Raw genomic sequence first — 25,509 nt, 5'->3', positions numbered from 1 at the left:
CTTTTGGCAAAAGATGAAAGAGTTCCTGAAACGCACATCTCAGTAACACCTCCCCACAGACAAGATCAACTAAATACAGTCCACTGCAGACCTACGTGAGCTCCTACTATTACAAGCCCCCAAGACAGGAATAAGGCCATACATTAAGGTTAATCAAAAATTAAGATTAATCAAAAACTCACTTTTATAAGTAGCCTGTTCTACTGAATAACTGTCCTTACAGATACAAAAACACCTAACACAAATCACTTAGTGTCTCTCATAAGACAAAATTGTTCTCTTAACAAGAAGTAGTCACATACAGCAGAAGGCCAGCATGCTGGCTTATTGCACTGACACTGGTAATTGTTAGGACTACACAGTACCTTGTGAAGAAAACCGTGCTATAGCATGCATCGAAGGCAAGGATGTACTGGAAAGAACAGTAAGTAATATCCTGGGAATTACGAGTTCACTCCAGCTGTGAACTCCTCTCCTTCACACCTATTGTAACAGTAAAAATACACCACAGAGCTCACGTCCAAGCAGTGCTACTGGGCAGCTGTGATAGCAGATTGGTGCCATAAGAGAATTTCCTCTACTGCAATACGGCAACACCTCACCTCCTGGAGGACAAAGTCTGTGACAGGTTTAAAGACATGCTTGGAAGGAGACATGCGGAAACTTCTCTAGGGAAATTTCTCTAGGGGAATACCTTGCTTGTCAAAAGAAATGGTAAAGGAGAAGTACAATAGCAGAACTTACTTGTAAACAGGTAGCATTATAGGCAAAGGAGCTGATAGGTGAGGAGCAATTTCAAGCAGATTTGCACGCTCCTGAAGTGCTTCTTTCACCATCCTGTACTGTAAGAAGAGTGTATAGGTGAATTTTAAGTTACCCAGTTTTGTCTTAACATGCAACATTTAATGAAAAATTGCTTACCAATGCAAATATCTAACATAATTTTTACAGTTCTTTCAGAAACACTACCATTTGGTGAAAATTTCAAATATTAAAAATATCTTCCGAGCAAGTTGAGCACATTCATTCTGGTATCTTGGCACATCAGCTGAACAATTTTTCAGTTGAGCACAAAGGCCAATAAGCTATGTTACTGCTAACTATGAGCAGGAAGCCATTAAGGAGGTTTAGGAAACATCCCAAGGTATTGCTTCTATGCCGATTCCCACGATTTAATCCTGTACTAACTCTGAGTTGCAAATGCAGAAGTGTTCCTCTCCAAATCAATGAGTATCAATCAATATAAAGTTGCTCTTTGGGAGAAAAAGGAATACTGATTTCTATAGCTAGATAACTGTATGCTTTTTTTTTTACCCCAATTAGTCACCTTTTCTATCTAATGACCATTATAATGACCATATTATGACCATTAAAACATATTTTAAGTTAAAGAGGTTTCAGTAAGACAACAAATTCATTTCTCAAAACAAGAACATCATGCTTCCACCAGACTAAGACAACACAAAAATACATATAAATTAACATATAATTGCTTATTTACAGTATTTTCTTTATCCATTCTAAAAATCAATCAAGACAATTCCCCTCTCCCCTACCTCCCCAAATTCTTGTCTGGACAAGTAAGCTCTTTTTATTCTCAAGCCAACCCTGTTTCTGCCCTCCCTCCCCAATCTATACACACAGACTAAAAGGTACAGCTATTTGATTGCCTGCAAGTTAATTTATGCAGAGACGGCTGCACCAGTTTCCCTATTCTGGAAAGTTCAACTGGAGAATACATTTTCCTGTTTTGTACTGCACAGCCACTGTACTCAGTCAAGTATTAAAAAATAAAGAGGAGAAGTTGGATGTAATTGGGATAAGGGAAGTGTCTACTAGCAATTTTTGCTTAACAACCAGCATAAACAATTACCTGCTCAAAATCCAACTTCATGATGGCCTTCTGAAGATATCTCACTCCACCATGGATCAATTTAGTACTCCTGCTGCTGGTCCCTGATGAGAAATCATCTCTTTCTAGAAGGGCTGTTTTTAGTCCTGTGTTACCAGAAAACCAAATTAACTTCTTAAATTACACAATTTGTATGTAATTCATTAAAGACACTTCTCTAGGGTAGAGACAATCACAAGAAAAATTACTCTGTACATGGATAAATTTGTATTCAAAGTGTAGTGCACTGTCTATATTGTAATGAAAAATTTTAGCCTTCTTCCTAAGGGAAAAGTCAAAACAGAACTTAAACAGAAGCACATTAAAACCTGGATATTTCACAATAGAAAGGCATTACAGTACATTATAGGGGCCATGCTCCCTCAAGCAAATTATAGTTTGTATTCATGGCAGGAACAGAATATTTTCATGAATACTCTTAACTCTTTGCAGCAGAGCGCTCTAAATCTATCACACTAATAATTTCAACAGCATCCCAGCCAGGCAGACAACCAGCATCTTTGTCTTCTTTCTTCAGGTTTGCTTAAGAGGTGCCCAGTGATGGGATCTGCTGGCACTGATGTGCTCACGCTCAAGGAAGAGCCCACTGGATCAACACTTTGGAGACATCCCCACAATACCACTGTGAATCCTGGCACAGCCATTATTTTGCTCCCCAAGGAGTTTGCTCAAGAAAGCTGTGACACCCCAAACCAACCACCCAAGCCTTAATGCTCTTCTGCTGAAATAAGAGATTAAGGATTGGAGGAAGACTTGAAAGGAAAGGCATGGTGAACTTCACCAGCAGTGGCAGGGCTCCAATGCAACCTTATTTGTTTAACACACACAAAAAAAAAAGAGGGAGGTTTTCCTTAACATAGAAGATATGTATTAACTGAGCTAGGAACTGTAGGAAAGTGAAAAACTAAGTGTATCTGCAGCTTGCTGTGTACTTACTACAGCAGTGCCCATACAACAGACATCCTCCTTTTACACATTATATAGGCAAAGGGCACATACACAAAATGTTAGTTACTAGACACTACAAAGCATTTCAGACACATACTCAAAATGCATGACACTGCCAGGTGCTGACAGTTTCATGAGCACAAAACAGGGGTAACCACATGGCTCAGAAACATGCATACGAGTCCAGAACACACGGTGCTTTACCATGAACACTGAGCATTATAAGGCTTGTTCTGACAAACACTCAGAGAAGAGTTTGCATGTTTGTGTCCCCAGTTACACTGAAGGACTGGAAAAAAGCTTTCTGTGGGTGAAGGCACGCTGCCTCATACAGCAGTCACTATGACCCCACACACCCCTATGCTGTCTGCAGTACATCCTGCACATGAAGTGCTGATATCCTCGTTATGAAGGAGACTGGCATCAGGTTATTTGATGAAAGTTAAAAGAAAGATGAAAGATGTGTGATTAACAGGTGTTTTTTAACGATAAGATACAGGCAACAGCCTACAGAACAGCTATCACTGACTCCCAGGATCCAGCATTAAGTAAATGCAACTAAGAACAGCACCACAGGACAAGAACATGGCAATCTTTCACTTACAAAACGTATATAAACATATGTAGAAGGACAATCTGTTGCAGAAATTAGCATAGCAGACCCCCTCCGGCACTGGAGGAATCTTACAAGGCAAAAGGAGATTCAGCGACGCTGTTTCTGAAACCATCAGCAACATGACAGTGATGCCCAGGGAAGAGAGCACTACCTGCACTAGAAGCTGTCCCTCGGGTCCCTCCTTCACCGTCTTTGAGGAGTGATTCCTATTTTCAGTTGTTGAAAGTAGATTTTAACATCTGTTGATCTCCCAAAACTTACATCCTTAAATTATTACTGGTAACTTCCAAAGATCAGAGTAATTTATTTTTGTCAAATGTGACAAAGATTAATGGATATAATCAGAAATAATTTGGTGAAGATGTATCAAACACATGAAAAGCAAGATTTGTTGTTAAGTGAAGCAATCAGAATAAAAGAGCAAGTTCCATGAATGAACAGCAACAATACACAATTCATTAACCAAATGCCTAGGAATATTTCACACTTCAGAAGTCTACTGATATGACCAGAATATCTACTCAAAGGATAAATATAGGTTACCTATAATATTTTCTGTTTACATTTACAACTGCATTTTCCACCACAATGTAGCAAAGGCAGAAATTAAGATATCAAGTTACCTTTAATAATACATGAAAGGGTAATAAACTGATTTTGTATTCATCTCCCCATGATGCATACCTTACTGCTTAATCCATCTCAAAGCAATCACACCTTCTGGACAAGTGTTTTCTAATTCAGACTCCACATGACACTCCTGGAGTCGGGTGTTGCCTCTTACTTCTGACGTGACTACATGTTAAGAACCTGAAGAATTTTACAACTATGTACTACTTTTTGTACTGTATTCTTTCCCCACTTCAGTTCCAAGAACTGAAACAAGGTCAAAACACACAGACACTGAAGTAATGATTGATTTCCTTTCATTGGCCAATTCCACTAAAAAAATGGATAGACAATGCGCTAAGATAAGCTTTTCTCACAAGTCTTTACACAGCTTTTTGAATAAAAAGTACAACATAGCATTTTAACAGAACAGGAGTTGATGCTACGGCCTCTTTCGGAAACAGAAACTGTGCATTCTCACCTCCGTATCTACAGCTCTGTTTTCACTGAACTTGTAAAATCACCAATCATCTCTGAGAGCAGTCAAGTTTGACTAGGAGCTGCTGGCTACGGTTACCGTGCAAGGTGGATGACAGAGCAGGTGTTGGTGTCCTACATTTTCACCCCATAACCAGAACTCTGCACAGGACTGACAGGCTGCAGGAGCTGCCACACCATCCATCAAACCATCTATCAGAGAACAGATGAATGCTACTACACATTCTCAGCCTCTTGCAGAAGTCAGGTGAAAAGCATCATCTTCAACTCATTTTACTTCAAGCTTTTCCTAAGTTAAGGCTACACATAAGGTTAAGATTCAATTCCTCCACTTTAAGTAGCTTCTTAAACCAGTTACACAGCTAATCTCCCACAAGAGAAAAAAATCAGAGCACAGATCTACTCTGTGCACCTGCAGACTGAATGATGCATCTTTAATTGAAAATCCAAACAGACTTCTCTAAATCCGCAATATAACAGCCAGCTATAAAGCAACAGAAGCTGTATCTATCTCACGTTACAAGAAACGAGCTTGAAAGCCACTATGCCTCATCCAGAGTTCATGCTTGCTCCTTTCAATGTGCTTGCTAGAAGTGCTGTGCAAGTGTTGTCTTCTCTTTGCTGCAGACACAAGTGTGACTACAGATAAACCTAAGTAAGAAGCAACAGAAGATGAGAAGTCCCTCCAGGAGTGGCCAGCAAAAAGGCTCATGTTAACATGAACTGCACATAAGCATCTAGACAGCGAAGACCGCTGAAACAAAAATAATGACTTTTTTCTTTGAGTTCATTTCAACTTCTAAGATCAGAAGGAAGTTTTATAACCAGGCATTCAGAGGACATGTCCTCAACCTTCAAGTGATTTTGAGAAAGCCAATCTGATTAATTTATCATAAACCAAGTAATCCAAGAACAAAACACAATTTATTGTCAAGTCTTACCCCTGGTGACTGCATCTAAAGCACAGCCACATCCTGTCGCTCCTCCACCTATAACAAGGACATCAAATTCACGTGTGGTTTGTAGTGCCAAAATCTGCTCTTCTCTTGTGGGAAAATCGTGCTTTATTGGAACAGTCACTGCTTCTGCAGCTTGGACATTCACAAAGGTACCCTACAATGATCAAAAACAAAACATAAGGATCTGTATTTATTGTGTATACAAAAATATACGTGTACATGCAACAACAAGTCACAGCACTTTTTATAAACGTAAAGGAAAACTCAAATATTCCAAGTCACCTAACCTACATATGATGACAATGCTGTATTAAAACATTATGGAACGAATAGTATTAACAACAATAAGGGTTATCACACACTGAAGTAGATAAGATGAAGTAAATATAACGCTGTATTCAAGTGCTACTACTTATAACTAGGAACAGACTTATGTGAAACATTACAGGATGCACAGGAATACACAGGTTCTCAACTTTTTGCCAATAAAATCCATCAAGCAATGGACTTAAAAATTAACGTACATTTTAAAGTTGATTATTTGTACAATGGCATTAATCTAAGCTCAAGTTTGACCAAGTTCATAAGAGCACGTAGTTTTCTGTCAAATATAGTATACTAAAACACTGAAGAAGCTATTTCCATATTCTTTTTTAAAAATCTTCTAAACAAAGCAAAACTATATCCTTCAGCATGCTAAAGTAAAACTTTTCTTTACAGCAACAAAGGGCAGCATGGCAGTTTGCAGAGCAGTTCAGATTCTTCTGAAGTGGGTTGGGAATCTCTCCTGCACACTGCTGATTTCCCGCAGGCCACCCCTGCTCCTGGTCCAGTGACCCTGGTGAGAACGGCTGACATGCTTGCTTAGTCCACCAGCATGGGCTGTGGTTTAAATGTTCAGGTTTTAACTCGTTTCCAAAGGCCCTCTTCAGTTAATATAGATTTAAAATGAATTCTGGAAGCCTTTGCAGTCACTGAAAGTCAAACCTTATTACTGAGTACGTATTTCATAAAATATGAACCCTCAGCAATGCCTCATGTAACAGCATAGAAATTGTATATACAACAGGCTACAGGCAGGCATCAGTTATTCAAACAGTTAAATAGGATGCAAGATCCTAAGTCATGTGTGCTTTCTCTTTGATTTCAGCTCCAGGTCTTCTCCTTACAACTTTTCCTCATTCACCATTGTCCCTCATTCTGCACATAGCCAGGCTGTGACTTCCTCTCTTCACTATTTATTTACTGAATACACAAAGGATCCATCTTTTCCAAAAGACAGTAAATTTGTGTGACAAAATACTACTTTCTTACTATTATCTAAAACAATCTACTATTCAAATAATCTCTTTCCATTCACTACTTACAACCAGCATTAATTTGTCACTGGTAAAGAAGGAAGCTCCCTTATTTATTCAAGAAATGTTTGGAAGTAAAAACTTAAGCTGAACTGGATGACTCTCTCAGTTATAAAATAATTTTATTGCTTATTGCACTGTTATCTGTGAATTACAGTTCCTACAGAAATTGCTCCTAAGCGCTGCCCCACCATACCAACACCACCACATGCAGCTTGCCCTGCCTTGGTGTTTCGATCACGGCTCAGCTGATCTGCTGAGCTCCCCTGTAGTTGTGGAGAGCTACCTGCTCGTACAAGCCACCTTCAGGTTTTAATAGCTCCGAGCACTTCCCCTGGCACGTGCAATGGGAAGGGAATATCCACCTGCCATGGTGAAACAGCTTGACTGACAAAAGGTAACTCAGCCACTTGCAGCCATCTGTTCCTATCTGCAGCTGAGCGGCTTTCCAGAAGCTATCTGGCCAAGTGGTGCAGCTCCTCGTTAGCAGGCAGTTCGCTGGTTGTCACAGAGCTCTGCGAGCAGACCTGCTGAGTTAAAGGTAGGTGATTCTTGCAACACATCCACTCTAAGGTAACAGCCAGTTCAGCCATGCACATGAAGCCTAAACTCAGGTTCAGTTATTGAAGAGTATTTCTCAGCGTCCCTAAAAACTTAGTGCTACTGTACAACAGGAAAATAAAGACTATACGTAGCAGTCATGTCTAAAGGAAGTGCATATTCAAGAGAAAATTAGTGATCATGTTCATCCTGTAACCATGTGTTACATTGACTACAATGCAAACAGCTCATGCAAATCAGGGCAGCCACAACTACTTCTACCTTACGTGTAGAAGTTTCCTCAACGAGGAAAACTGGGCTAGACAAAGAGTGCTTAACTTTATTTCAGGGAAGATATGTTTCCTTACTATAATAAAAGGGTGAGATTTAAAACAAGCAAGCAGAAGGAGGTGGATCCTGATCAGCCTCCCCATGGTATCCCCTCCTCACTCCTGCACATCTACACCCATGGCAGCTGGCAGAGACCACCCAAGGGGGTACAAAGCCTTGGGGCTACACAGAAGCACCCCAGCACCTCTCTTCCTCCCTCCTCCTTGGGCTTCCCATCCCGAAGCAGCACGAGGGACCCAGGAGATGTTTTCCCTGTGTACAGCTGGTACCTGCACCACTGCAGCCTTCCTGCCTGCATCGGCAGGGTAACAGCCAGCACTGCATCCATGGCTCTCCTCAGCAAGCTGTTGCATTAAGCACACGTTTTAGAGGTGTATAAATGCAGGGAATATACACAGGCCACTGATACCAGCTTCCTACTTTCCCTAAATATCACCCTGTGACTAACAGATAATAGTGCTGAGAAGAAAGTTTAAGACAGATGCACCCGTGGCTTATTTCTGCATGCATTTTGGCTGATCAAGTTCAGCTACATATGTTCCACTTTATAAGCTTTAGAAGAAAATTGAAAATCCCCAGCTCAAGACGAAGTTTTACACTAGATGTCCAGATGTGCCTGCTTCAGCAAAATAGGTGACTATTTTCAAAGTATTTACCTTAACTTCAGGAAAACAGGAGAATACATGAAAAAAAAATCAGAGTCCAAGAAGTGCTGTCGTCATTAAAAAAAAAATGAAACAAAAAAACACAACAAAAATAGTTAAACTAAACACATTATCTACACCCAACATAGTAGAAGACAGACCAGAGTCCCAAGCAAATAGCCACTGGTACAGCAAGAGCATAGAAATCAGCACACCAGAAACTGAAATATAAGCAAAGTGATTAGCACACTAGGAATTGATAGAGATATGATTCATCTTGCTGTCAATTAAATGTGAGACTGAAGAAAAGCTGCATACAGGGATTCCATCTGCAATAACGTGATTAGTTTGGCAGTGAACAAGTATGTTTACTGAAATAAGCAATTGCTGTTTATATCTACAATTTCTCAGGCAAGAGTTCCTTGAATGGTTTTGATTACACTCTTAGCGAGAAGAAATGTAGTTTGGCAGTTTGAATTCAATCAAGAAGTTATAAAGTGATCTAGTAATCCATAAGCAAGCATTCTTGTTAATTTGGCTAATGCAAATCACCAGGTAGGTTCACAGAGCCAAATTCATCATCCATATTCATTAAAGAGAAAATGGAAGTAATTAAAAACCCAAAAGCAAGCCCTGATGCATTATCATATTATCACTCCCTGCACTGGATTCCCCGTGACAAGCAAGTCCTGACCGCCCAACAATGCACCTGCACACCAGGAGGAGAGAAGGATTGCTGGGTGGGCTTCGCTAGGGGGACAGCACTCTTACAACTCCAGAGCAAAGCAGTGCTTTTCCTTGGTGACTACAGAAAGAAGGACCATTAACCCCTGAATGGAAGCAAGCACGCTAAACTAAATAATACCCACATCACACCCAGTACTAGCCCGCTGGGCTCAATAAAGGCACACAAAGCACGAACACGACAGTGTTGTCAGCATCTACAAGAATGCATCACCCTTGCCAATCCTACCTTTCAGCTATCTGAAACTGGAGGCCAACACAATTATGTACACAGCCTGCGTGTTTCAAGTCTCACGTAGGAGTCCAACTTCACCTCAGGTGATGTGATTCTTTTCAGGAGCTCCTGATCATTAGGGAATGCACTGTACACACGTTGGAGAGCTGTCTGCATTGTTTAAGATAAATTTCATTTACAGTGGTAGCACTGAAAGAAATTTAAAAGTCTACACACATTTTTGCCTTATGTGAAAGTCATTCAGGAGGGACTAGTTTCTTCAGACCTCTGCACTACCATCTGCAGGGATTTCCCCAGCTGTTTCCCTTTCTCTGGAAAGGGATTTTTTTTTTTTTTAAATCTAAACCAAAAGCCTCCCTGTCAGACCTAGGCATTTGCCCTCAACATCTCAAGCCACCAAGACTGCGCAGAACACTCAACCACCTTCCTTAAGGCTAATAGTTACTCAATAGGAAAGAACACCTCCCGTGTGTTTACTGAAAGAGATTTTGCTTGAATTAGTGTCATTCCTACTTATTCCCTTACAGCACAGCATTAAACTAAGCCAGCTGATTAATTCAGTAAATACCCCAGCGATCAGGTTACCAGTCAAGACACAGAAGTGCAATATTCATCTATCAGCTTAGGAGTTAAATTCAACAACAGTTCTGTCATGTCAACACGTTCCCATCCTCCTCCTGCTCAGCAGGAGCTGTGTGTTGTCAAAAAACAACACACAATACGAGGAGTTGACTGAACCACTTGTATGCCTGCATATGCCATCCATAATCAGAGGATGTATATCTATATTGCCTCAGTTGCTGTTGCAGAAACATTCTCCCAAATGTCAGCATTTTAATCTGTGTGTGTATAGAAAAATAAGTTGGGATACACAACCTGAGAACCAGGACAGATCTGAGTCAGTGGTGTGTTTTATTTCCGAGGTGTAAACACCCTACAGTTGTTGATATACAGGCAAGGTTAACTGTGCTAACTGTGACATCTTCCTCACAGTCCAGCTTCAAACCTTAAACCTAGAGGGAACATCTGAAATTGCCAATACTCACCCCTTTCAGTAGGCAAACCACCCACTAATATGCTTGACTAACAAATCCAAGGGAACTCCCAGCCATTCTCGAGGGCCAGAAGCTTGCAACCCATTAGCTTTTTCCCTTGGAATTACCTGGGACAGCTGAGTTTCACAAACACCTAATATTAGCTGAGTGAACATGGAAAACAAAGAGAAATCAGTCAGCTATGTTGTGTGTACAGAATTATTTAAACAGGGTCTTTTTTTCTGTCAGTGGGTGCCCCTAATTCTGGGGTGCCAGCCACTACACGGGCACCCAGACGCAGCGGGTGAGGCAGTACTTACAGACATGGGGAAAGATGGAGCATGCCACTGCTCTTGCATTTTATTTTTATCTTATGTGATGGATTCTGTTCATGAAACAACAAACAGACTTCCCACAATGTGTAGCCAATTAGTGCACACCTTGGGGCAATATCCCTCCCTGGCACAGGAAGGGAAGATCTTTGCCCTAGCATATATTTGATTGGCAGGCATTATTAAAGAGAGTACACTTAGGCTGGGGGACATGCCCACAGCTTAGATATGTCAACACTACAAATGGACTGTCCTCCTTTGTGTCAATCCCTCCAGTTATGTTCCACCTGCTGCCCTATATTAGGTGTTTAAGGCAGCAGCTTTAAGGGACATCACGTGGGAAATGTGCAAGTTAGTACAACATGAAAACAACATGCTGTTCACTTGACAGATCCATTTGCTTACACATATGCTGGAAATTTTTCAGATCCTCTGTAGACAGACACTACACAATAGGTTCAGGAATCAAGGAACAAGTGGATATTTCATTCTGACACCATGATCACCTTCTGTAAAGCTTTGCTTTTTAAACTGCCTTTAAAAATTTGTAATAATCATCCAATAACAACAAAACTGGAAACTCTCTGAATCCTGTAACACTGCATATATGACAAATTAGCTATCCAGATCAGTCTTGCCTTCCAACTTTGCTTATTTAACAGTCCTAAGATTTGAAGCTGCAGTTTCTGACAGTAATGAAGCCAGAGTGTAAAATCCTGCGATAAAGACTCCAGAGAGAGTCAGAAACGGCATTAGCAGCTAGGCGCAAGACAGGCAGTCCAATGGGAAGCTCACTTATAAAGCTAGGATTTATTTTCTGCAACAGTATCTGAAGCTATAAGGATCCTGGCTTATCTACTTTCCAGCTAGGTTCCCCAGGAATGACTCATCTCATTTGCTTTACCATTATCTCAGCTGCTATTCCTCCTCCACACAGAAACAGCCAGAAGTTTCAGATTATCATCTATTCGGACCAGAAATGCACACCTTCATCGAGCTAAGTGCAGACTGCCTACCATCACTCACTGCTTTACCCCGAATTAAACCACTGAGATCACTTGTATTCCTGGCTGTCAGTTTTCCCATTTTGAATGGGAACCTACAGTAAGCGTGTGGCAGCTGGGCAGCTCAGGGTAACAGCCTGCCATTGATAAAGGGCTGACCAGATCCATTTCTATGGTGAGAAGCAGAAAGCTCAATGCAGAATGTGCACCTGCTCACTTAGCTGCTGAAACTGGTATGGTCTGAAAGGGAGGAGAAGGTACCCCCCCCCAGGGCTCAGGCTTCTTCCAAACCCAGGTGGACAGGCCAGAGCTCTGACTGCACCTACTCCAAACCCCATGGAACACAGATTGCAAATATTGTCAGCCAGGGGCGAGGTACCAGCCTCAAAGCTTACACGTAACAGCAGATAAGACGTGTCTCTTTATATGCATCTACTGACCCTGGAAAACAGTTATTTCATAACTCTAAAGCACAGCACAACTGCGTTAAAAATAAGAGATTGATTTGGTTAAAAATAGTAGCTGATCAACACCAGCTCTGCTTAAAACAATCCACAACTTTGCTTTTACTGATTTCTTTTACTGATTTTTTTTCCTTGGCTTCTGCATAGAGAAGTAGGGGAAAAAAACATAGCTGCTCCAATTTGGCTGGAAGAAGTAGTTATGACAGTGAATCTATTTTCTACTACAGAAAGAATCAATCCACAAACTGGATTGAAATCTACTGCATCTTTCAGCTACCACTATTTTACTTTAACAGTATGTTTTCAACATCAGCCTTTACTGCTCTGGAATTTTTATCTCATCAGCACGCCTTAATTACCTGAAATACAGCGCTGACCTGTGTCATGAACATACCAGCATCTAGGTTGTGCCCACCCAGACACCAATCACCACAAGAAACGGGAGCCTTGCAACTGACTTCTTTGGCACAGAGCCCATCCTGACACAGTTTTCAGTCTTCTGAACTGGCCAAGAGCTGCCACAATCACCGTCCTAAAGCTGAGATTTTTCAGAGGTAATCCTGGTGGTGACACTTCAAGCTGCCACGTTTGAAAACACCTTCCAAGCTATTTACTAAAACTTCAATCAATACTTTTCACTCCCGCAACTAAGTGAAACCCCTAGTAGTGTCCAAAAAACATTTTTTAAACATGAAAAGTGATTTACAAGAAAGACCTACAATAGCGAAACATCATTTAATGCCATCCTCCAGATAGCACCCAGCAGATCAAGCTGAGAAGCTCTTGGCATTCCTTTCCAAAGGAAACTATTCGTATAAGCCTAACATACGCTCAAACAGATTTTAAATTTCATATTTTATCAGAAGTCATAATTAATACTTACGTGTTTGTTTCTATACTGAGAAAATTGAGAGAGGCCAAAAACTGTTGCTATGGCACCTCCTCCAATGAGAACAGTTCCTTTCACTGCCTTCTGAAATGCCATTTTTTACTGTAAGAAAAGAAGATAAAAATTAATAGGCAGTTTTGCCATGTTAGAATCTAGGCTACACAGAATAGACCATTTGTAGAAGCTAATGACAATGTTTTGACAAGTTGAAATTTAGAGCAGCAATAGATTAATTAACGATTTTCACTGCAATACTAATGATTTCTAAACAAAATGTAGAGAGCGGCAAGCCAGAACACTCTGGTGTTTGCTACTGAAGCTGACTGACAAAAGAGTATTTAGACATACAGGTGGATGTGTACGTACGTACATATTTTGTGCTGTAAGCACTTGCCACATAACCGAGTACTTACAATACCATGGCAGAGGCAGAACGAGAGCACCCTGTCATCAAGCCAGATGGCCACCAAGTCCTCACCGCAACAGAGCAGCTGATCTGCTTGACAAGATCATCCTCAGCTACCCTCCATCCCATCAAAACTATTTCTACAACCAAGTTCGCCCAGCAGCACTCTACCCTGGATTCCCAGCAGGAATTACGATTCTGCCATTCGCAGTACACCGAAGCTTGTCCTACCCAGAGCGGTGCAGAACGCCAGTCAGGAAACAGGTCCTTCAGCAAGAAGCAGCCGAGACTGTGGACAAGACTAAGTGGCTTAAAACAAGCGCAGAACTTTATCATCTAGCTACAGAGGTATTAAAGCTGGGCCTATGTAGGTCAGGCAAATTCTTGAAAGGGCCAGTGTTTGGATGCTGAATGAAAAATTTGCATGGAACTGACCTGAATCTTAAGTAGGCACAGCCTAACCCATCTTCCCAGGAGCAAGGCAGCTCGCATCCCATAGAAACAACGTGCAACAGATTTGAGCAGCTTCAGTCAGGGCTCCAAGTCCTTAGGTTACGAGGACACCTTTGTCAGTGCCCCAGATTCACACAGCAGTCTCTACATAAGACATCCAGCACCATGAAGACTTTGAGCACAGGCAGGCGATGCACACAGCCCTGCACACAGCAGGTTTGCAGGGCAGCAGGGGTGGCTCTGGGCCCTATTTCTTCTTTCAGTCTGCATAATCATTACTCTTTCTTAAAAGAATTTAAAGCAAACGTGTTTAAAAACACAAGCCAAATAAGAAAACTTCATTTTTAGATGGCGTCAATCTTAACTTTGTTATCTGTGCACTCTGATTGCAGCACATCCATAGGAAAAAACAAATGCACAAGCAATTATTGTAGGCAAATATGTTAGGTATAGATGTCATGTGCTTGTATGCACTGGTTATTGTACAGAAAGCAAAGACTTGTACCTTCCCAGAAGGTTTTTGAAAGAGCAGCATGTATGTTCTTAGAGGTTCCCACCACAAAGACGCCTCTCTCAGTCTCTAGGTAGAGTATCACACAGTCCATTCAGTTCATGCTTGAGTTTTAAGAAGTACGAGTTTAATCTTTCCAGGACCTGGACGAGTCAAAGGGAAAGGCAACACAATCCCCCTGCAACATCTCAAAGCAAACTCACCGCAGCCTCAGAAGCCACAGCAGCCCTGCAGGGATGGGGCGAGCAGCGACCAGAGGCAGGGAGCAGCCCGCTACCCCAGCACAGTGCTCCAGCAAGGGGTGACCTATGGCAGCTGCAACGCTAGCAGGCCACCCCACACCTCCCCTGTGCTACCTAGAATTAATAGAGTGCCAGAACTGACATAAAACAGACCCCTACCACCTTCAGTCTGTCACTGATACAGCGTCTGCTCTACGTCTCTGGAAGTACCTATGGTACCCCTGAAGCCACAGCACAGCACGCACCTCACAGGAGTTGAGGTGTGCCATCACCACACTTTCAGCCTCCTGCAGAATATGAAAAACACACAAGACAATCAAATCAACATCAGCTCGCATACTGCCTATGGCTGCACAAAGCATATGGCGATGCTGCACACATACACAGCATCCAAGCACTCTGTGTACTATACGTTTCCACCAGACGGTTTCTTCAAGCCGCTAGAATAATAACTCAGCTTTCAGAATGCAAACTGGTGGCGAGCACGAAGCAGCTTCACACACCTTACGCAGCGGCAGAGAATCACTTCAAGTAGGACTACGAGACCCTAGCTTACAAATGCCTGCTCTGGGAACACAACATGCTCTATGATCCAAGATTGTTTTAAAAGAACAAATTAGCATCCTCCAACGAGCCAGCTTACATGTCTGAAAAGACGCTGGCTTTCAAGAAAACAAATGGAAGCAGGTCCATACGCTGCTTTTTGTAATCAAGTTCAGCAGCAACGAGTGATCGCTGAAGCACAAGTCCCTACTTTCCCAGTTCAGCTAACAATGAACAAACTAATTGCGAGCGCTGGCTCAGCAGCTGATACGAGGTGGCAAGAGCAGCCCGCAGGCTCCCCGCCAAGCACCGAATGGCCAGGCAGCCTCCAGCAACGGGGCCGGCACCAGCCTTAGGAGTAACAGAGCCCAGAGCAAGGGAAGGAAGCCCAGGAGACCAACTCCTGCCTCCCACTCATCGCCCTGCTCAAGCCCTCTCCAAGGCTCCCTCTACCCGAGGTGAACCACTGCATGCTCACCCATTGATTAAACACCAGCTCTCCCAGATAAGAGTTAAAACAATCCCCCACAACGACCACGAGAAGCCACCCACAACGCAAGCTTCCACTCAAAAAGCATCTGTCACCAGCTCTAACGCAATACTACACCGACACGCTAATAGCTTTTATTTAACCATTTCCTAAACAAAAACCTCTGCTAGGAACCCAGCAAACCCCACTGCCATTATGTGTAGTAAGTTCTCCTCCATATGCATAAGGAGCTTCAGAAGACTGACTGTCCTTTAGGAGCCGATCAGAAGGGAATGGAAGTTCAATTCAAAACTGGTTTCTAGAAATTTTGGATGAGAAATGCAGCATCTCTGTGGTATAATAGACGCCATTCTTTTGGCATACTAACCTTTTCCACCTCCAGATTTGTACTGGTGAAGTTTTTCACCCTACAGAGCCCAGTACAAGTTGCACAGCACATGCAGAGGCCTGCAGAGCCCCACTGCTGCCCGAGAACAATGATGCTTGGCCACAAGAAGTCAGACCCAGGGAGCTGAAATTCGCTGCCTGCCTGGCCACAGAGCTGGCCGCCTTGCATGGAGCCAGACAGGGGTGCAGGTAAGGGTGGCAGGGAAAAAGCAAGAGACAAAGGTTTGAGTGTACCTGTACACCAGGCTGCGAGTCACAGCAGCAAGGCAGCTGCTCAAAAGCTGAGGTAAAAGGAGGACCTGCCCAGGCAGCGGGCTGCAGCCACCTCTGCTGTCTGAGCTTCCCGTCCCTACAGGGCAGCGTGGCTGCCCACACAGCGATGTGGTGCAGTGGGATCCAGCTGCCCACCACCTCCCACGGCCGAGCAGCGTGCTGCCAGCACACATGCCAGGATTTGGAGGGCTGCAGCGAGCCTCCTCGCTCACACAGCCACCTCCCAGCCGCTGAGGCGGTGCCAGGAGGCAGCCCACACCGGCACATGTGCCTCAGGACTGCCTCACTGCTCCTGCACCCGGACCCAACACCATCCCACTGACCACACCAAAACAACGCGTGATGTGCCACTAGGGCAGTTCTGCCATGCTTTTGTTACTCGGTGACACCAGGAGGAGCCCAGCAGCTCGGTGCCCTCACCATGGCTGCAATTAGGGCCTCTGTCAGCACGGGGCCAGCCCTCACCCGCTGGGTGGCCGGCCCGGCCCTCGGGCAGGCCCCACACAGCTCCGCAGAGGACAGAATCAAATGGCCACGAGCACCTTGTTGGTATGAACAGCTTCTTCAGGGACAGAAAGGGAAGCACAGCTTAACGTAAGCCACTCCAACACGAAGCTGGACAGGCATCCAAACCTGCAGTCAGCACCTCAGCACCCAAAACGTCTCAGTTTCATCCCAGGAACCCGTTAGCCCATGTCCGAGCAGACGTATCTGGGTGAGGCTGCTTCACCTCGCGGCAAGCAGAGCCCAGGACAAACAGCCACGGATGATTTTTTGTCTTCGTGGTGGTTTTGCTGTCGCCTGCCCCTCCTGTGAGCAGGGCCCCATGGCAGCACGCAGCCGGCTCTGGTCCAGGTGGCTGGGGCTCTGCCGAGGCACCAACCTGCCTCAGCGCCACCAAAGGGAAATTACAGGCTCCCAAAGCACCTACCTGGGAGTTCTTCAAGGTATGTCCCAGGATTGATGCTAAGGACTGCTGCCAGCACAGAACAGGATAAACCAGAGAGCAGAAGGGGAAATGGGAAAGAATGCAGGGCACATAGCTATGGCAAGATTGTACATGAGTGCTAAGGACACAGACAGGAGTCTAAACTTAAAGGCTCACTTATTGCAATGGGTAATAAAACTCTTTCAAGCTGATACCAGTAACTTGTGATCAAAACTTCAGATTTTATAGCAATATATATTGTAACAGCACAGCACAAGAAGCAGTGCGGTCAGAAATACGTCACCTTTCTATAACACAAGCATTCTGAGTAATCAAACAGCATGCAGGGTTTTAATGCTGTAAGCCATCTGATGCTGTGATCACCAGGTCAGGCAAGCCTTATCCTTTGTTTCGATACAGGTTTTGATAAACAGCACCTTTAGACCCATGCCCTCAGCTCGAGGGCTGGCTGAAGTCCTTGACAGGCTGGGGAGCAGGCTCCGGCAGGAGCAAGGAGCCCTCTGCCGTCACAGGGCCGGCCAGGGGCACGCCACGAGGAGCGGGTGCAGCACACGGCGTGATCTGCCCAGAAGCAGGCCACCCACGGGAACCCTGCTCGGGAAGCCAGCTGAGCGCCGGCAGATGCACCGAGACATCAGCTCCGACTCGTAGCTACAGCAAGGCTCCTGATGGCAGCTCGGTGCTACCTGCTGAGGTTTAAGGGAAGAGAAAGAGCTGGTCCACGTGAAGGGGGAAGCACACAGAAGGTTCATCAGGACAGACTCATACTTTCAGTTTCCAAGGAGTCAACACAAGCTATCTTCACAGTAAGAACTGCTCCCTCCTGCACCGAATTTCTCAACGAGTAATAGAGGGCACACTCACCACGATCAAGACGCGTGGTTTTTCCCAAACTGCAGTCACTGCTGCCAGAAGCACCCGCTCCAGAGTTGCTGCCAGCGAGCCCCTGGGCTGAACCCCCACACCCACAGCCCCCCAGGCTCCCACACCACAGCCCAGGGCTGCACTCCACCCCCATTAACATGCCCCCCAGAGCAGAGCTCTCCTGCTCTGCTTTCAGCCCCACGTTTGAAAAAAGAAACCAAAACCATACAGAGTGCAACTTACATCCTGTTTTTTAAAAAATTATTTCAACACCCGTCTCCACCAGAAGCTTCTGTACAGGGCGCCCCATATGACAAGTATCTGCCTCCCTGCAGCTCTCAGCAGGCTGACAGAAGTCCTAGGAGGAACTCGTCTTCGTTTCCCGCAATGCCCAGCCCAGGCAGTTACCAGACAGCCTGCCTGTTGGCTGGGATCTTATTTTGGGTTGTGTAACGCTATGCAGCCTGCCAGCAGCATGCACACACACCTACCAGGTCCCCCACCCCCTCTCAAGGCAGCCGGTATTTCTGTGCTCAGGTACCTTCTAATTATCAAGGTGTTGGGCTAGACCTAAGGAGGGCACGGGGAAAGCTGGTGGAAGAATGAGAGGAATGGAGGAGGAGGGCGCGAAGGCAGCGAGGGAGGATTCAGACGCAGCGCCGCAAGTTGGAGATCAAAGAAAGACGACTACTTTAGCAAAAATGCAGGGACAGATGGATACAAACTGTAAAGCTTTGCAATAAGTGTGACGCCCTGTATGCTGCCATCAGACATGGTGTATGAGACGCAAAACCTGTTAAATTAAGAGAAGAAATCCAATCTGTTATGTTGTATATCTGAGTGCTTTACAAGGCCATTACCATGGAATCTGGATGCTTCGCATTCCGTTTTAAATGAACACATCTAATAAAGTGACTCACTCAATGAAGACTCAAAAATAGAAAACTTATAATCACCACCACTACAGTTTGCATAACTTGCCATTTGCACACTAGCATTGTCTCATGTTTTTCATTTTTCCCAAAAGCTTCTCAGGTGAATTTCAGATGAGAGCTCCGGGCTGAGCTGGGAATCTCGCGCTGCCTCTGCTTCTCCAAACAGCGAGAGACGCTACCCTCAGCTCCCTCTGATGCTGCTTTTGATCCTCCTTGCAGGAGGACTTAAAAGGTAGCCACTGTGATGGAGTGCAGAGCTGCAACAAGCCAGTCAAGCCATAATTAGCACTCTTACTACGGGTAGTTTACAAGTTTAAAGCAGTACTGCTCGGAGTGAGATGCTGACAGTCTGCAGCATGCATCAATGGAGGAACGGCCAAAGAGCACAAAGAAAGGATGTGACCATGTCGCATTAACACTCCCGTGATAACATCATCCACCAGCTCTCATGTAGCTGCTCTTGTTTGCTTTTAAGAGACCAAAGTGGTTAGGACATTACACAGCAAGTCAGACCACGCTAACTGAAGTAAGCATCTTAGAAGCAAGTAATTAAAGCTTCAATCAGCCAGCAGTGAAGAAGCCTGCCCTGCAGCACTCCGGGCCAGCAGGCGTACCTCTCCCCAGGTTACCTGGGTCCCACCTCCTGGGCCGCCCTGTGCTCTGTTACCTCCCCAGCAGTGACACAAGCAGAACAAAGCAGCACGCTCCGAGAGGCAACCAGAGTTTGTTATCTACCTCACTGGCTGCATGGGCTCTGACACACGCCCTCGTGACTTCTGGACCTAATTCCTGCAAGCCACAGCTATAAACAGAGCCACACACCAAGATAAGCTTCCAGTGGATACATAATGCAGCTGTCACGGAGACAGTACTGAAGATGAGTGCTCCAGATTCCCATCCTCCAGATCTTCTCCCAAAGCCTCTCATGTAGACTTCAAGTTCTTAAACACAAGTTATGGCACTTTAATTAAAGTAATTACCCCAGAACTGCCTCACCAACCAAGCACAGAAACATAACCCGTGATGTACCAGGACAGCTCGCAGGGCTACCAGCCCCTTTAAGCCACAGACCACACAAATTTGTGAATTCCCACACCCAAAACTTAGAAGCCCAAAACTCCCAGAGGCCAGCTTCCACTAATTAGTGGAAGCAAAGCAGCAGTTCAGCATATGGGGAAAGGCCTTCCCACGCGCAAGTAAGGCATCCAGCACGGCTACCATGCCCAGAAGTAGCTGCTTGGCATGTCATGCATAAAAATAAAGGAAAAACAAGGCAAAAATAGTCATACTACCCTCATCCTCCCTTTGGTTCCCACTGCTTCAAACTTCTTGAAGTGCCTTTTGTACTTAAGTGACCACGATCTTCCCACCAGGCATTAGATGACACGCCAACTGCTTTAAGCACTATCCTACAAGGAATAAACTTTGACTTCTCTCTCCTGTATTTATACTTTTAGACCTAACCACTTTTTCTCCTGTGTGGAGGGTGTCTCATTGATAAATACTTCTTGGGATTTCCGATAGCGATAATCTTGCCAGAAAAGGCAGCAGGTTTCTGACAAGGAGGTAATACATGCTTGCAGATGACAATTCCAAGCACTGTACCTCACAATTAACAGGAACATTAAGAAACACTGAGGCCATCTGTATTTTGGGCTTCCTCATCACAAACACCACAATATATTTTACAAGTTTTACCAAGGAAGTATTTAAATTCCTTCCAGTCCCACTGAAACATCACTTCAAACCCCAGCCACACAGGGAGCGAGAAGCCTAGTCTCCAGCCTGGTTACTGGCTACATTTACACAACAATTCTCGTACGTTTGTTTGCCGACATAGTCTTCCAGCTTCAATAGTTCAAAATAGTCATTCTAGCTCCCCACAAGTGAGGATTTATTCCAGCCATAAGTTCCACCACGCACAGACAATGCTAACTTGCACAGACTGCCAGCCAGCTGCTGCCATCAGAACTGCTCTCACTGCAGCCAGTTACTGGAGGGGCGTTCACCCTTCTTTTTGCATATTTATTCCTCAATCACTGCATATTTGATAGAGGTTTGGTTAGACAGCCCACCAGTTCAGCTCAATCCCAATACCTACCCATACCTACAGTTCCTTCCTTCCCTCCCTCTCCCCCAAGTCAGACACTGGAGGAAGCAAGGTTTAGTAAACTGTGGTTTGCTTATTACAAGATCGGGCACAGACCTGCATACACAGACAGGTACCTGCTCAAAAATAACTACAAATTAGGTAATTACTTAGGCGTGTCAAGGAAGTAGCCTAGTTTTGTACACTGGGCTGAAGACTGAGAAACCCGATAGCACATGCAAACCCAGCCCAAGCAGGAGAGGCACGCACTCAGTATCATTTTGAAGTCAGAACTAGCACTTGGTTTGAGAAACACTTTGCCAAGCAGAAGAGTCACAATCCAAGAGTCAGTACCCAGCCAGCAGAGAAACAGCAACTCGGCATCCATCAGCATTTCAATTTATAACTCGGGGTTGGCTCATCTGGCATTTGGAAACCCCCAAGACAGAGTTACAGTCACTGGGGAACCTAGCTCAAACACAGCTACTTAGGGACACAAAATGCTTCTCCTTCTGCACTGCCAAAACCAATAAAACAAATCAATGCTATGATACTGTAAAAGAGTTTTGATTGCAAAGTGTGTGTTCAGTATGTAATACAAAAACGTTCTCTAAAGCAGTGCTTTTTGGAAGCAAGAGTACCAGTACACCTACATTAGCAAGAGCTGCGACATGGCTGCAGCACAGCCCCACAGCAGAGGGCTGCTGCTGAGAACAGCCTCCACAATACACATGTGCACATGGCTTGTCAGCAAGCAGCTCCAGTCCAGGCCCATGAACACCCATGAAGCAGCTGAGATACACGAGACCTTCCTTATTTAAAGGGAGATCTTCCCACTTTTGTCTGATCTGCTTAAGATATTTTTTTTTCAGCCCCTATTCTAATTTTTATTTCATGTTCACCTCCATCCCCAGTCTCAGTCATCTCCCGACTGCTCGGTGCTCTCCAACTTCTGAGAGCACCCAGGGAAGGTCACAAGCCCGCAGGCAGGCAGGTCACGGGCACAGTTACCCACCTTCTGGGGGCAGATCCACGCAGCCCTGCTCCCACCAGCCGGGGCGGCACACCCGCGGTGACGCAGCTAATCCCCAGCAGGACAGGCACAAACTGCAGATGGGAAGCCAGGCAACATACAGGAGGACTCAACTGAGGTGTACTGCGCTGTCAGAGCCCTGTTTTAAATAAAGCACAGCATAGGCCCACGAACTTAAAGGTAAAATAACTCTTAAATCCTGTTTGCCAGCACGTAAACACGCACCACAACAAGGCACCTGACAGAAGCAAGCTGCTGCTTAACAGGGCTAGTCACAAACGAGCCCTTGTTTCAGAAACAGAGATATTTACCTGTGAAAGCAGAAAGTAACAGTTGCAAACTGGGCATTGTGGGAAAAAAGCACATTTATTTTAAATATTTGCTAAAGTTTGTAGAGAAATGTGAAGGCAAACTAGGGAGCAGAAAGGAACCTGTATGAGCTTTCATTTGGAAAACTGGTTTGCGCTGATGGCCTTTGAACCTATCCAGCTTTCTGAACTTCTAATAGGGACAGATTACAAGGCAGTAATGGATCTCCAGAGAAATTACTGTTATGTAGTAAGGGCCTAGGTCATGAAGTTGTTTTTACTCTACTTCTGCGTATGAGTACAATTACACAAAACAATGTGGACATCCGTTCTCTTTATGGTTACTATAGAAGAGCTTAAACTGGATTATACTTAACCAGCAACACTTACTGATCTTGAAATATCAGACTGAGTCATTACTAGCTGCTTATCAGTCACTGCTCCCCATCCCTAAACATTTCTGAGGAACTGTACCTATAACCCAATGAGCGAAAGGAAAGGCCTGATTAACTTCAGTTAAAAATATACCGTGCTCCTGACGGCTACCTCACCAAGCTTGTTCCTTATCCATGGTTAGGAGATTATCTTACAAAAGGACCTCAGAGTCTTCAGGCTAATGGCAGTGTAATTACACTTGAGCAAGCTTTGCACGCAGGGAGCTCCCTGGCTGGAAATACAGAACAGCAGTAACGGTTCGCAGAGGGCTCAGCACAGAGGCACACTACAGGTACACAGAAAGAAAATAAAACATGCAGAGAAGCACAGCCACAACCTGAGAACCAGCAGATGAGAAACGCAAGAGTCCACAGCGGTAACAGATCCACACACAGACCGCTCCAAGTCTCCAAAGCACGGCAGCCCCAGACTCTGCAGCTGCCCTGCCTTTTTTATCTACCAGTTGGCTGCAAGTGGCAGGCCTGGAGATGTGCTCCTGCGGCCGCTCCTCCCATGAATTCAATACCTTTGCCCCTTGAGAGGGCTCAGCGCAGCGGCAGCTCTCTGAAGCTAGGGCCTTGTACAGCAGTGAGGAAATATTACTAAATGCAGTGAGGAAACATTACTAAGTGCAGCTTGGCACTGGGCACAGCACAAGGACACAGCGAGTCCAGGGTGGAGAAGAGGGCTCCCATCTCCTGGCAGCAGGCAGAGAGGAGCTTGCTTTTGGAGCATCCTCCCTGCCAGGCTACTGAAAGCATGGTAAGTTCAGCAGGTACCAAGACTAGATGGTTTTAAAGTCCGGGACGCCACATGCACTCTTGTACCTTTTCCCCGCAGTAATGGCCTTACAAACGTTTACTGAGGTGACTGATTAGAAGAGATAAGCACTCAGAAGAAGCTCAAGAGTTACTTGCTTCACCAGAGCACTTTCACCCAGAAATGCTCACACGAAGGCGCCCGATGTGAGGTGGTAACCCTGCCTTCCTCCTCCAAAGCTCGACGTTACCACAGCCATGCCCATGTTGCGCCCAGCATCCACAGGCACAGCCCTTACGTGCTTCTTTCACAACAGCAGGCTGCTCCAGCAGGTCACCCAGAGACAGAAACCCCGGGAGAGGTCCCGCAGACAGGCCCCCACCCGGGCTGCGCACACCACGGAGCAGTGTCAGGGTGCTGAGCCCCAGCCGGGGGGCTGCCGAGGGGCTCCGGGCAGCCCCCCCCGAGAAGCACCGCCCGCTCGGAAGCCGTGCTCATCCCCTAACCCTCCCTTCCACCCCAGGGCTCCGCGCAGAGGGCGGGCAGCGCCGCACGGTGCCCGCACCGCCACCGGCCCCGCGGAGCCCCGCGGAGCCCCCCGGCCGCCGCCCAGCCCCGCCGCGAAGCCGCCTCCCCCCGCGGTCCCTTCCCGGCCGTGCCCGGTGCCGGTGCCCGGTGCAGGGCTGTCGCTAGGCCCCGGCCCTTACCGCTCGGCCGCCGCCGGTGCGGCTGCTCCCGGAGGCGGGCGCTAAGAGAGCGGCGCGGAGCGGAGCGGGGCGGCCTCCCCGCCCCGGGCTATATTGGGCGCGCCCGGGGCCGGGCCGCGGCTGCCCGGATGGCGCCGCTCGGGGCCGCCCTGCCCGGCACGGCCCTGCCCGGCCCCGCAGCCCCTCAGCCCGGGGAGCTGCTGGGGGCTCTCCTTGGCCCCGGGTGGGTTCCCAGCTGGGAGCGGGGAGCGGTCCCCGGGCTGTGGCAGGGGCACCACAGCCGGGATCCGGAGGGGTTACAGAGGAATTCGTGGAGTTCTTGCCCAGAACAGCACTGAACATCAGAGTTCATAAAATAGGTGCTGCATGTGGGGTGTGCAGAGCCAGGCTCACATTTCGTTACTTTCAGGTCACTTTCAGGTCACTTTCAGGTCACTTTCAGGTCTCTCCAGCAGCCCTCCTGTGCCCTGAAGCTGGTGCAGGAGCTGCATCTGTGGCTGCCTCGCTGAGCTGCTCCAGCTGCCCGCCTGCTGGAACTGCAGTCCTTACAGACCCCAGTGCCGTACTGGTTGTTACTGGGCCTGGCAGCAGCACCGTGTAGCAGTTAACCCCAGTCTTAGCAGATAAGAAGGCAGACTGCCCACCTTCAGGCGTGCTGCATTGGGGCACAGGTCACCAAGCCCACCCCAGGGGGATGCAAGGAAACACCCCCACAGGCGCTGGGGCAGGGGATCACACTCTGGGTTTGCAGGACACGGTGTGCAGGCTTGTGTGTCCCTGTTGAGGCTTTCCTGAGCTGCAAGCTTCCCAATTCCTTGGCTCTCCAAAATAGCAAATCTCCGATCTTGAACTTCCAGCAATTAAATGAGGCAGTTGCCCGGTGAGGCCTGGAAGTGGGTTGTGTGACATAGCAGGGGGCGACACCTGGAGACATTCTGAGTATCTTTGTGGTGTTCTCTGCCTTCTGTTTGGCCATAGGCAGGGGCAG

The 25,509-nt window shown here is 46.0% G+C and overlaps 1 protein-coding gene across 5 annotated transcripts in view; it reads right to left on the bottom strand.

Annotated features, from left to right (window-relative positions):
- The window catches only part of GPD2 (glycerol-3-phosphate dehydrogenase 2), a 57,480-nt gene extending 32,877 nt beyond the window's left edge, over window positions 1-24,603 (bottom strand). For 2 of the 5 annotated variants that reach the window (XM_032190080.1, XM_032190083.1), the window contains exons 1-5: window positions 24,522-24,601; window positions 13,132-13,239; window positions 5,525-5,696; window positions 1,874-1,998; window positions 745-842 (exon numbers count right to left, since the gene is read on the bottom strand). In XM_032190080.1, the coding sequence (XP_032045971.1) occupies window positions 745-842; window positions 1,874-1,998; window positions 5,525-5,696; window positions 13,132-13,233 (497 nt within the window). In that variant the 5' untranslated portion in view covers window positions 13,234-13,239; window positions 24,522-24,601. Of the gene's footprint in view, window positions 1-744; window positions 843-1,873; window positions 1,999-5,524; window positions 5,697-13,131; window positions 13,240-13,978; window positions 14,193-22,294; window positions 22,452-24,521 lie in introns of those variants that run through there. The other 3 variants (XM_032190084.1, XM_032190081.1, XM_032190082.1) reach the window with 3 other exon arrangements.
- Between the last annotated feature and the right edge of the window lie 906 nt (window positions 24,604-25,509).

Source organism: Aythya fuligula, chromosome 6 (genome assembly GCF_009819795.1).
Source record: "Aythya fuligula isolate bAytFul2 chromosome 6, bAytFul2.pri, whole genome shotgun sequence".
Taxonomy (NCBI): domain Eukaryota; kingdom Metazoa; phylum Chordata; class Aves; order Anseriformes; family Anatidae; genus Aythya; species Aythya fuligula.
Note: the sequence above shows the minus strand (reverse complement) of the source record. Positions and strands in the feature narration are given on the sequence as shown.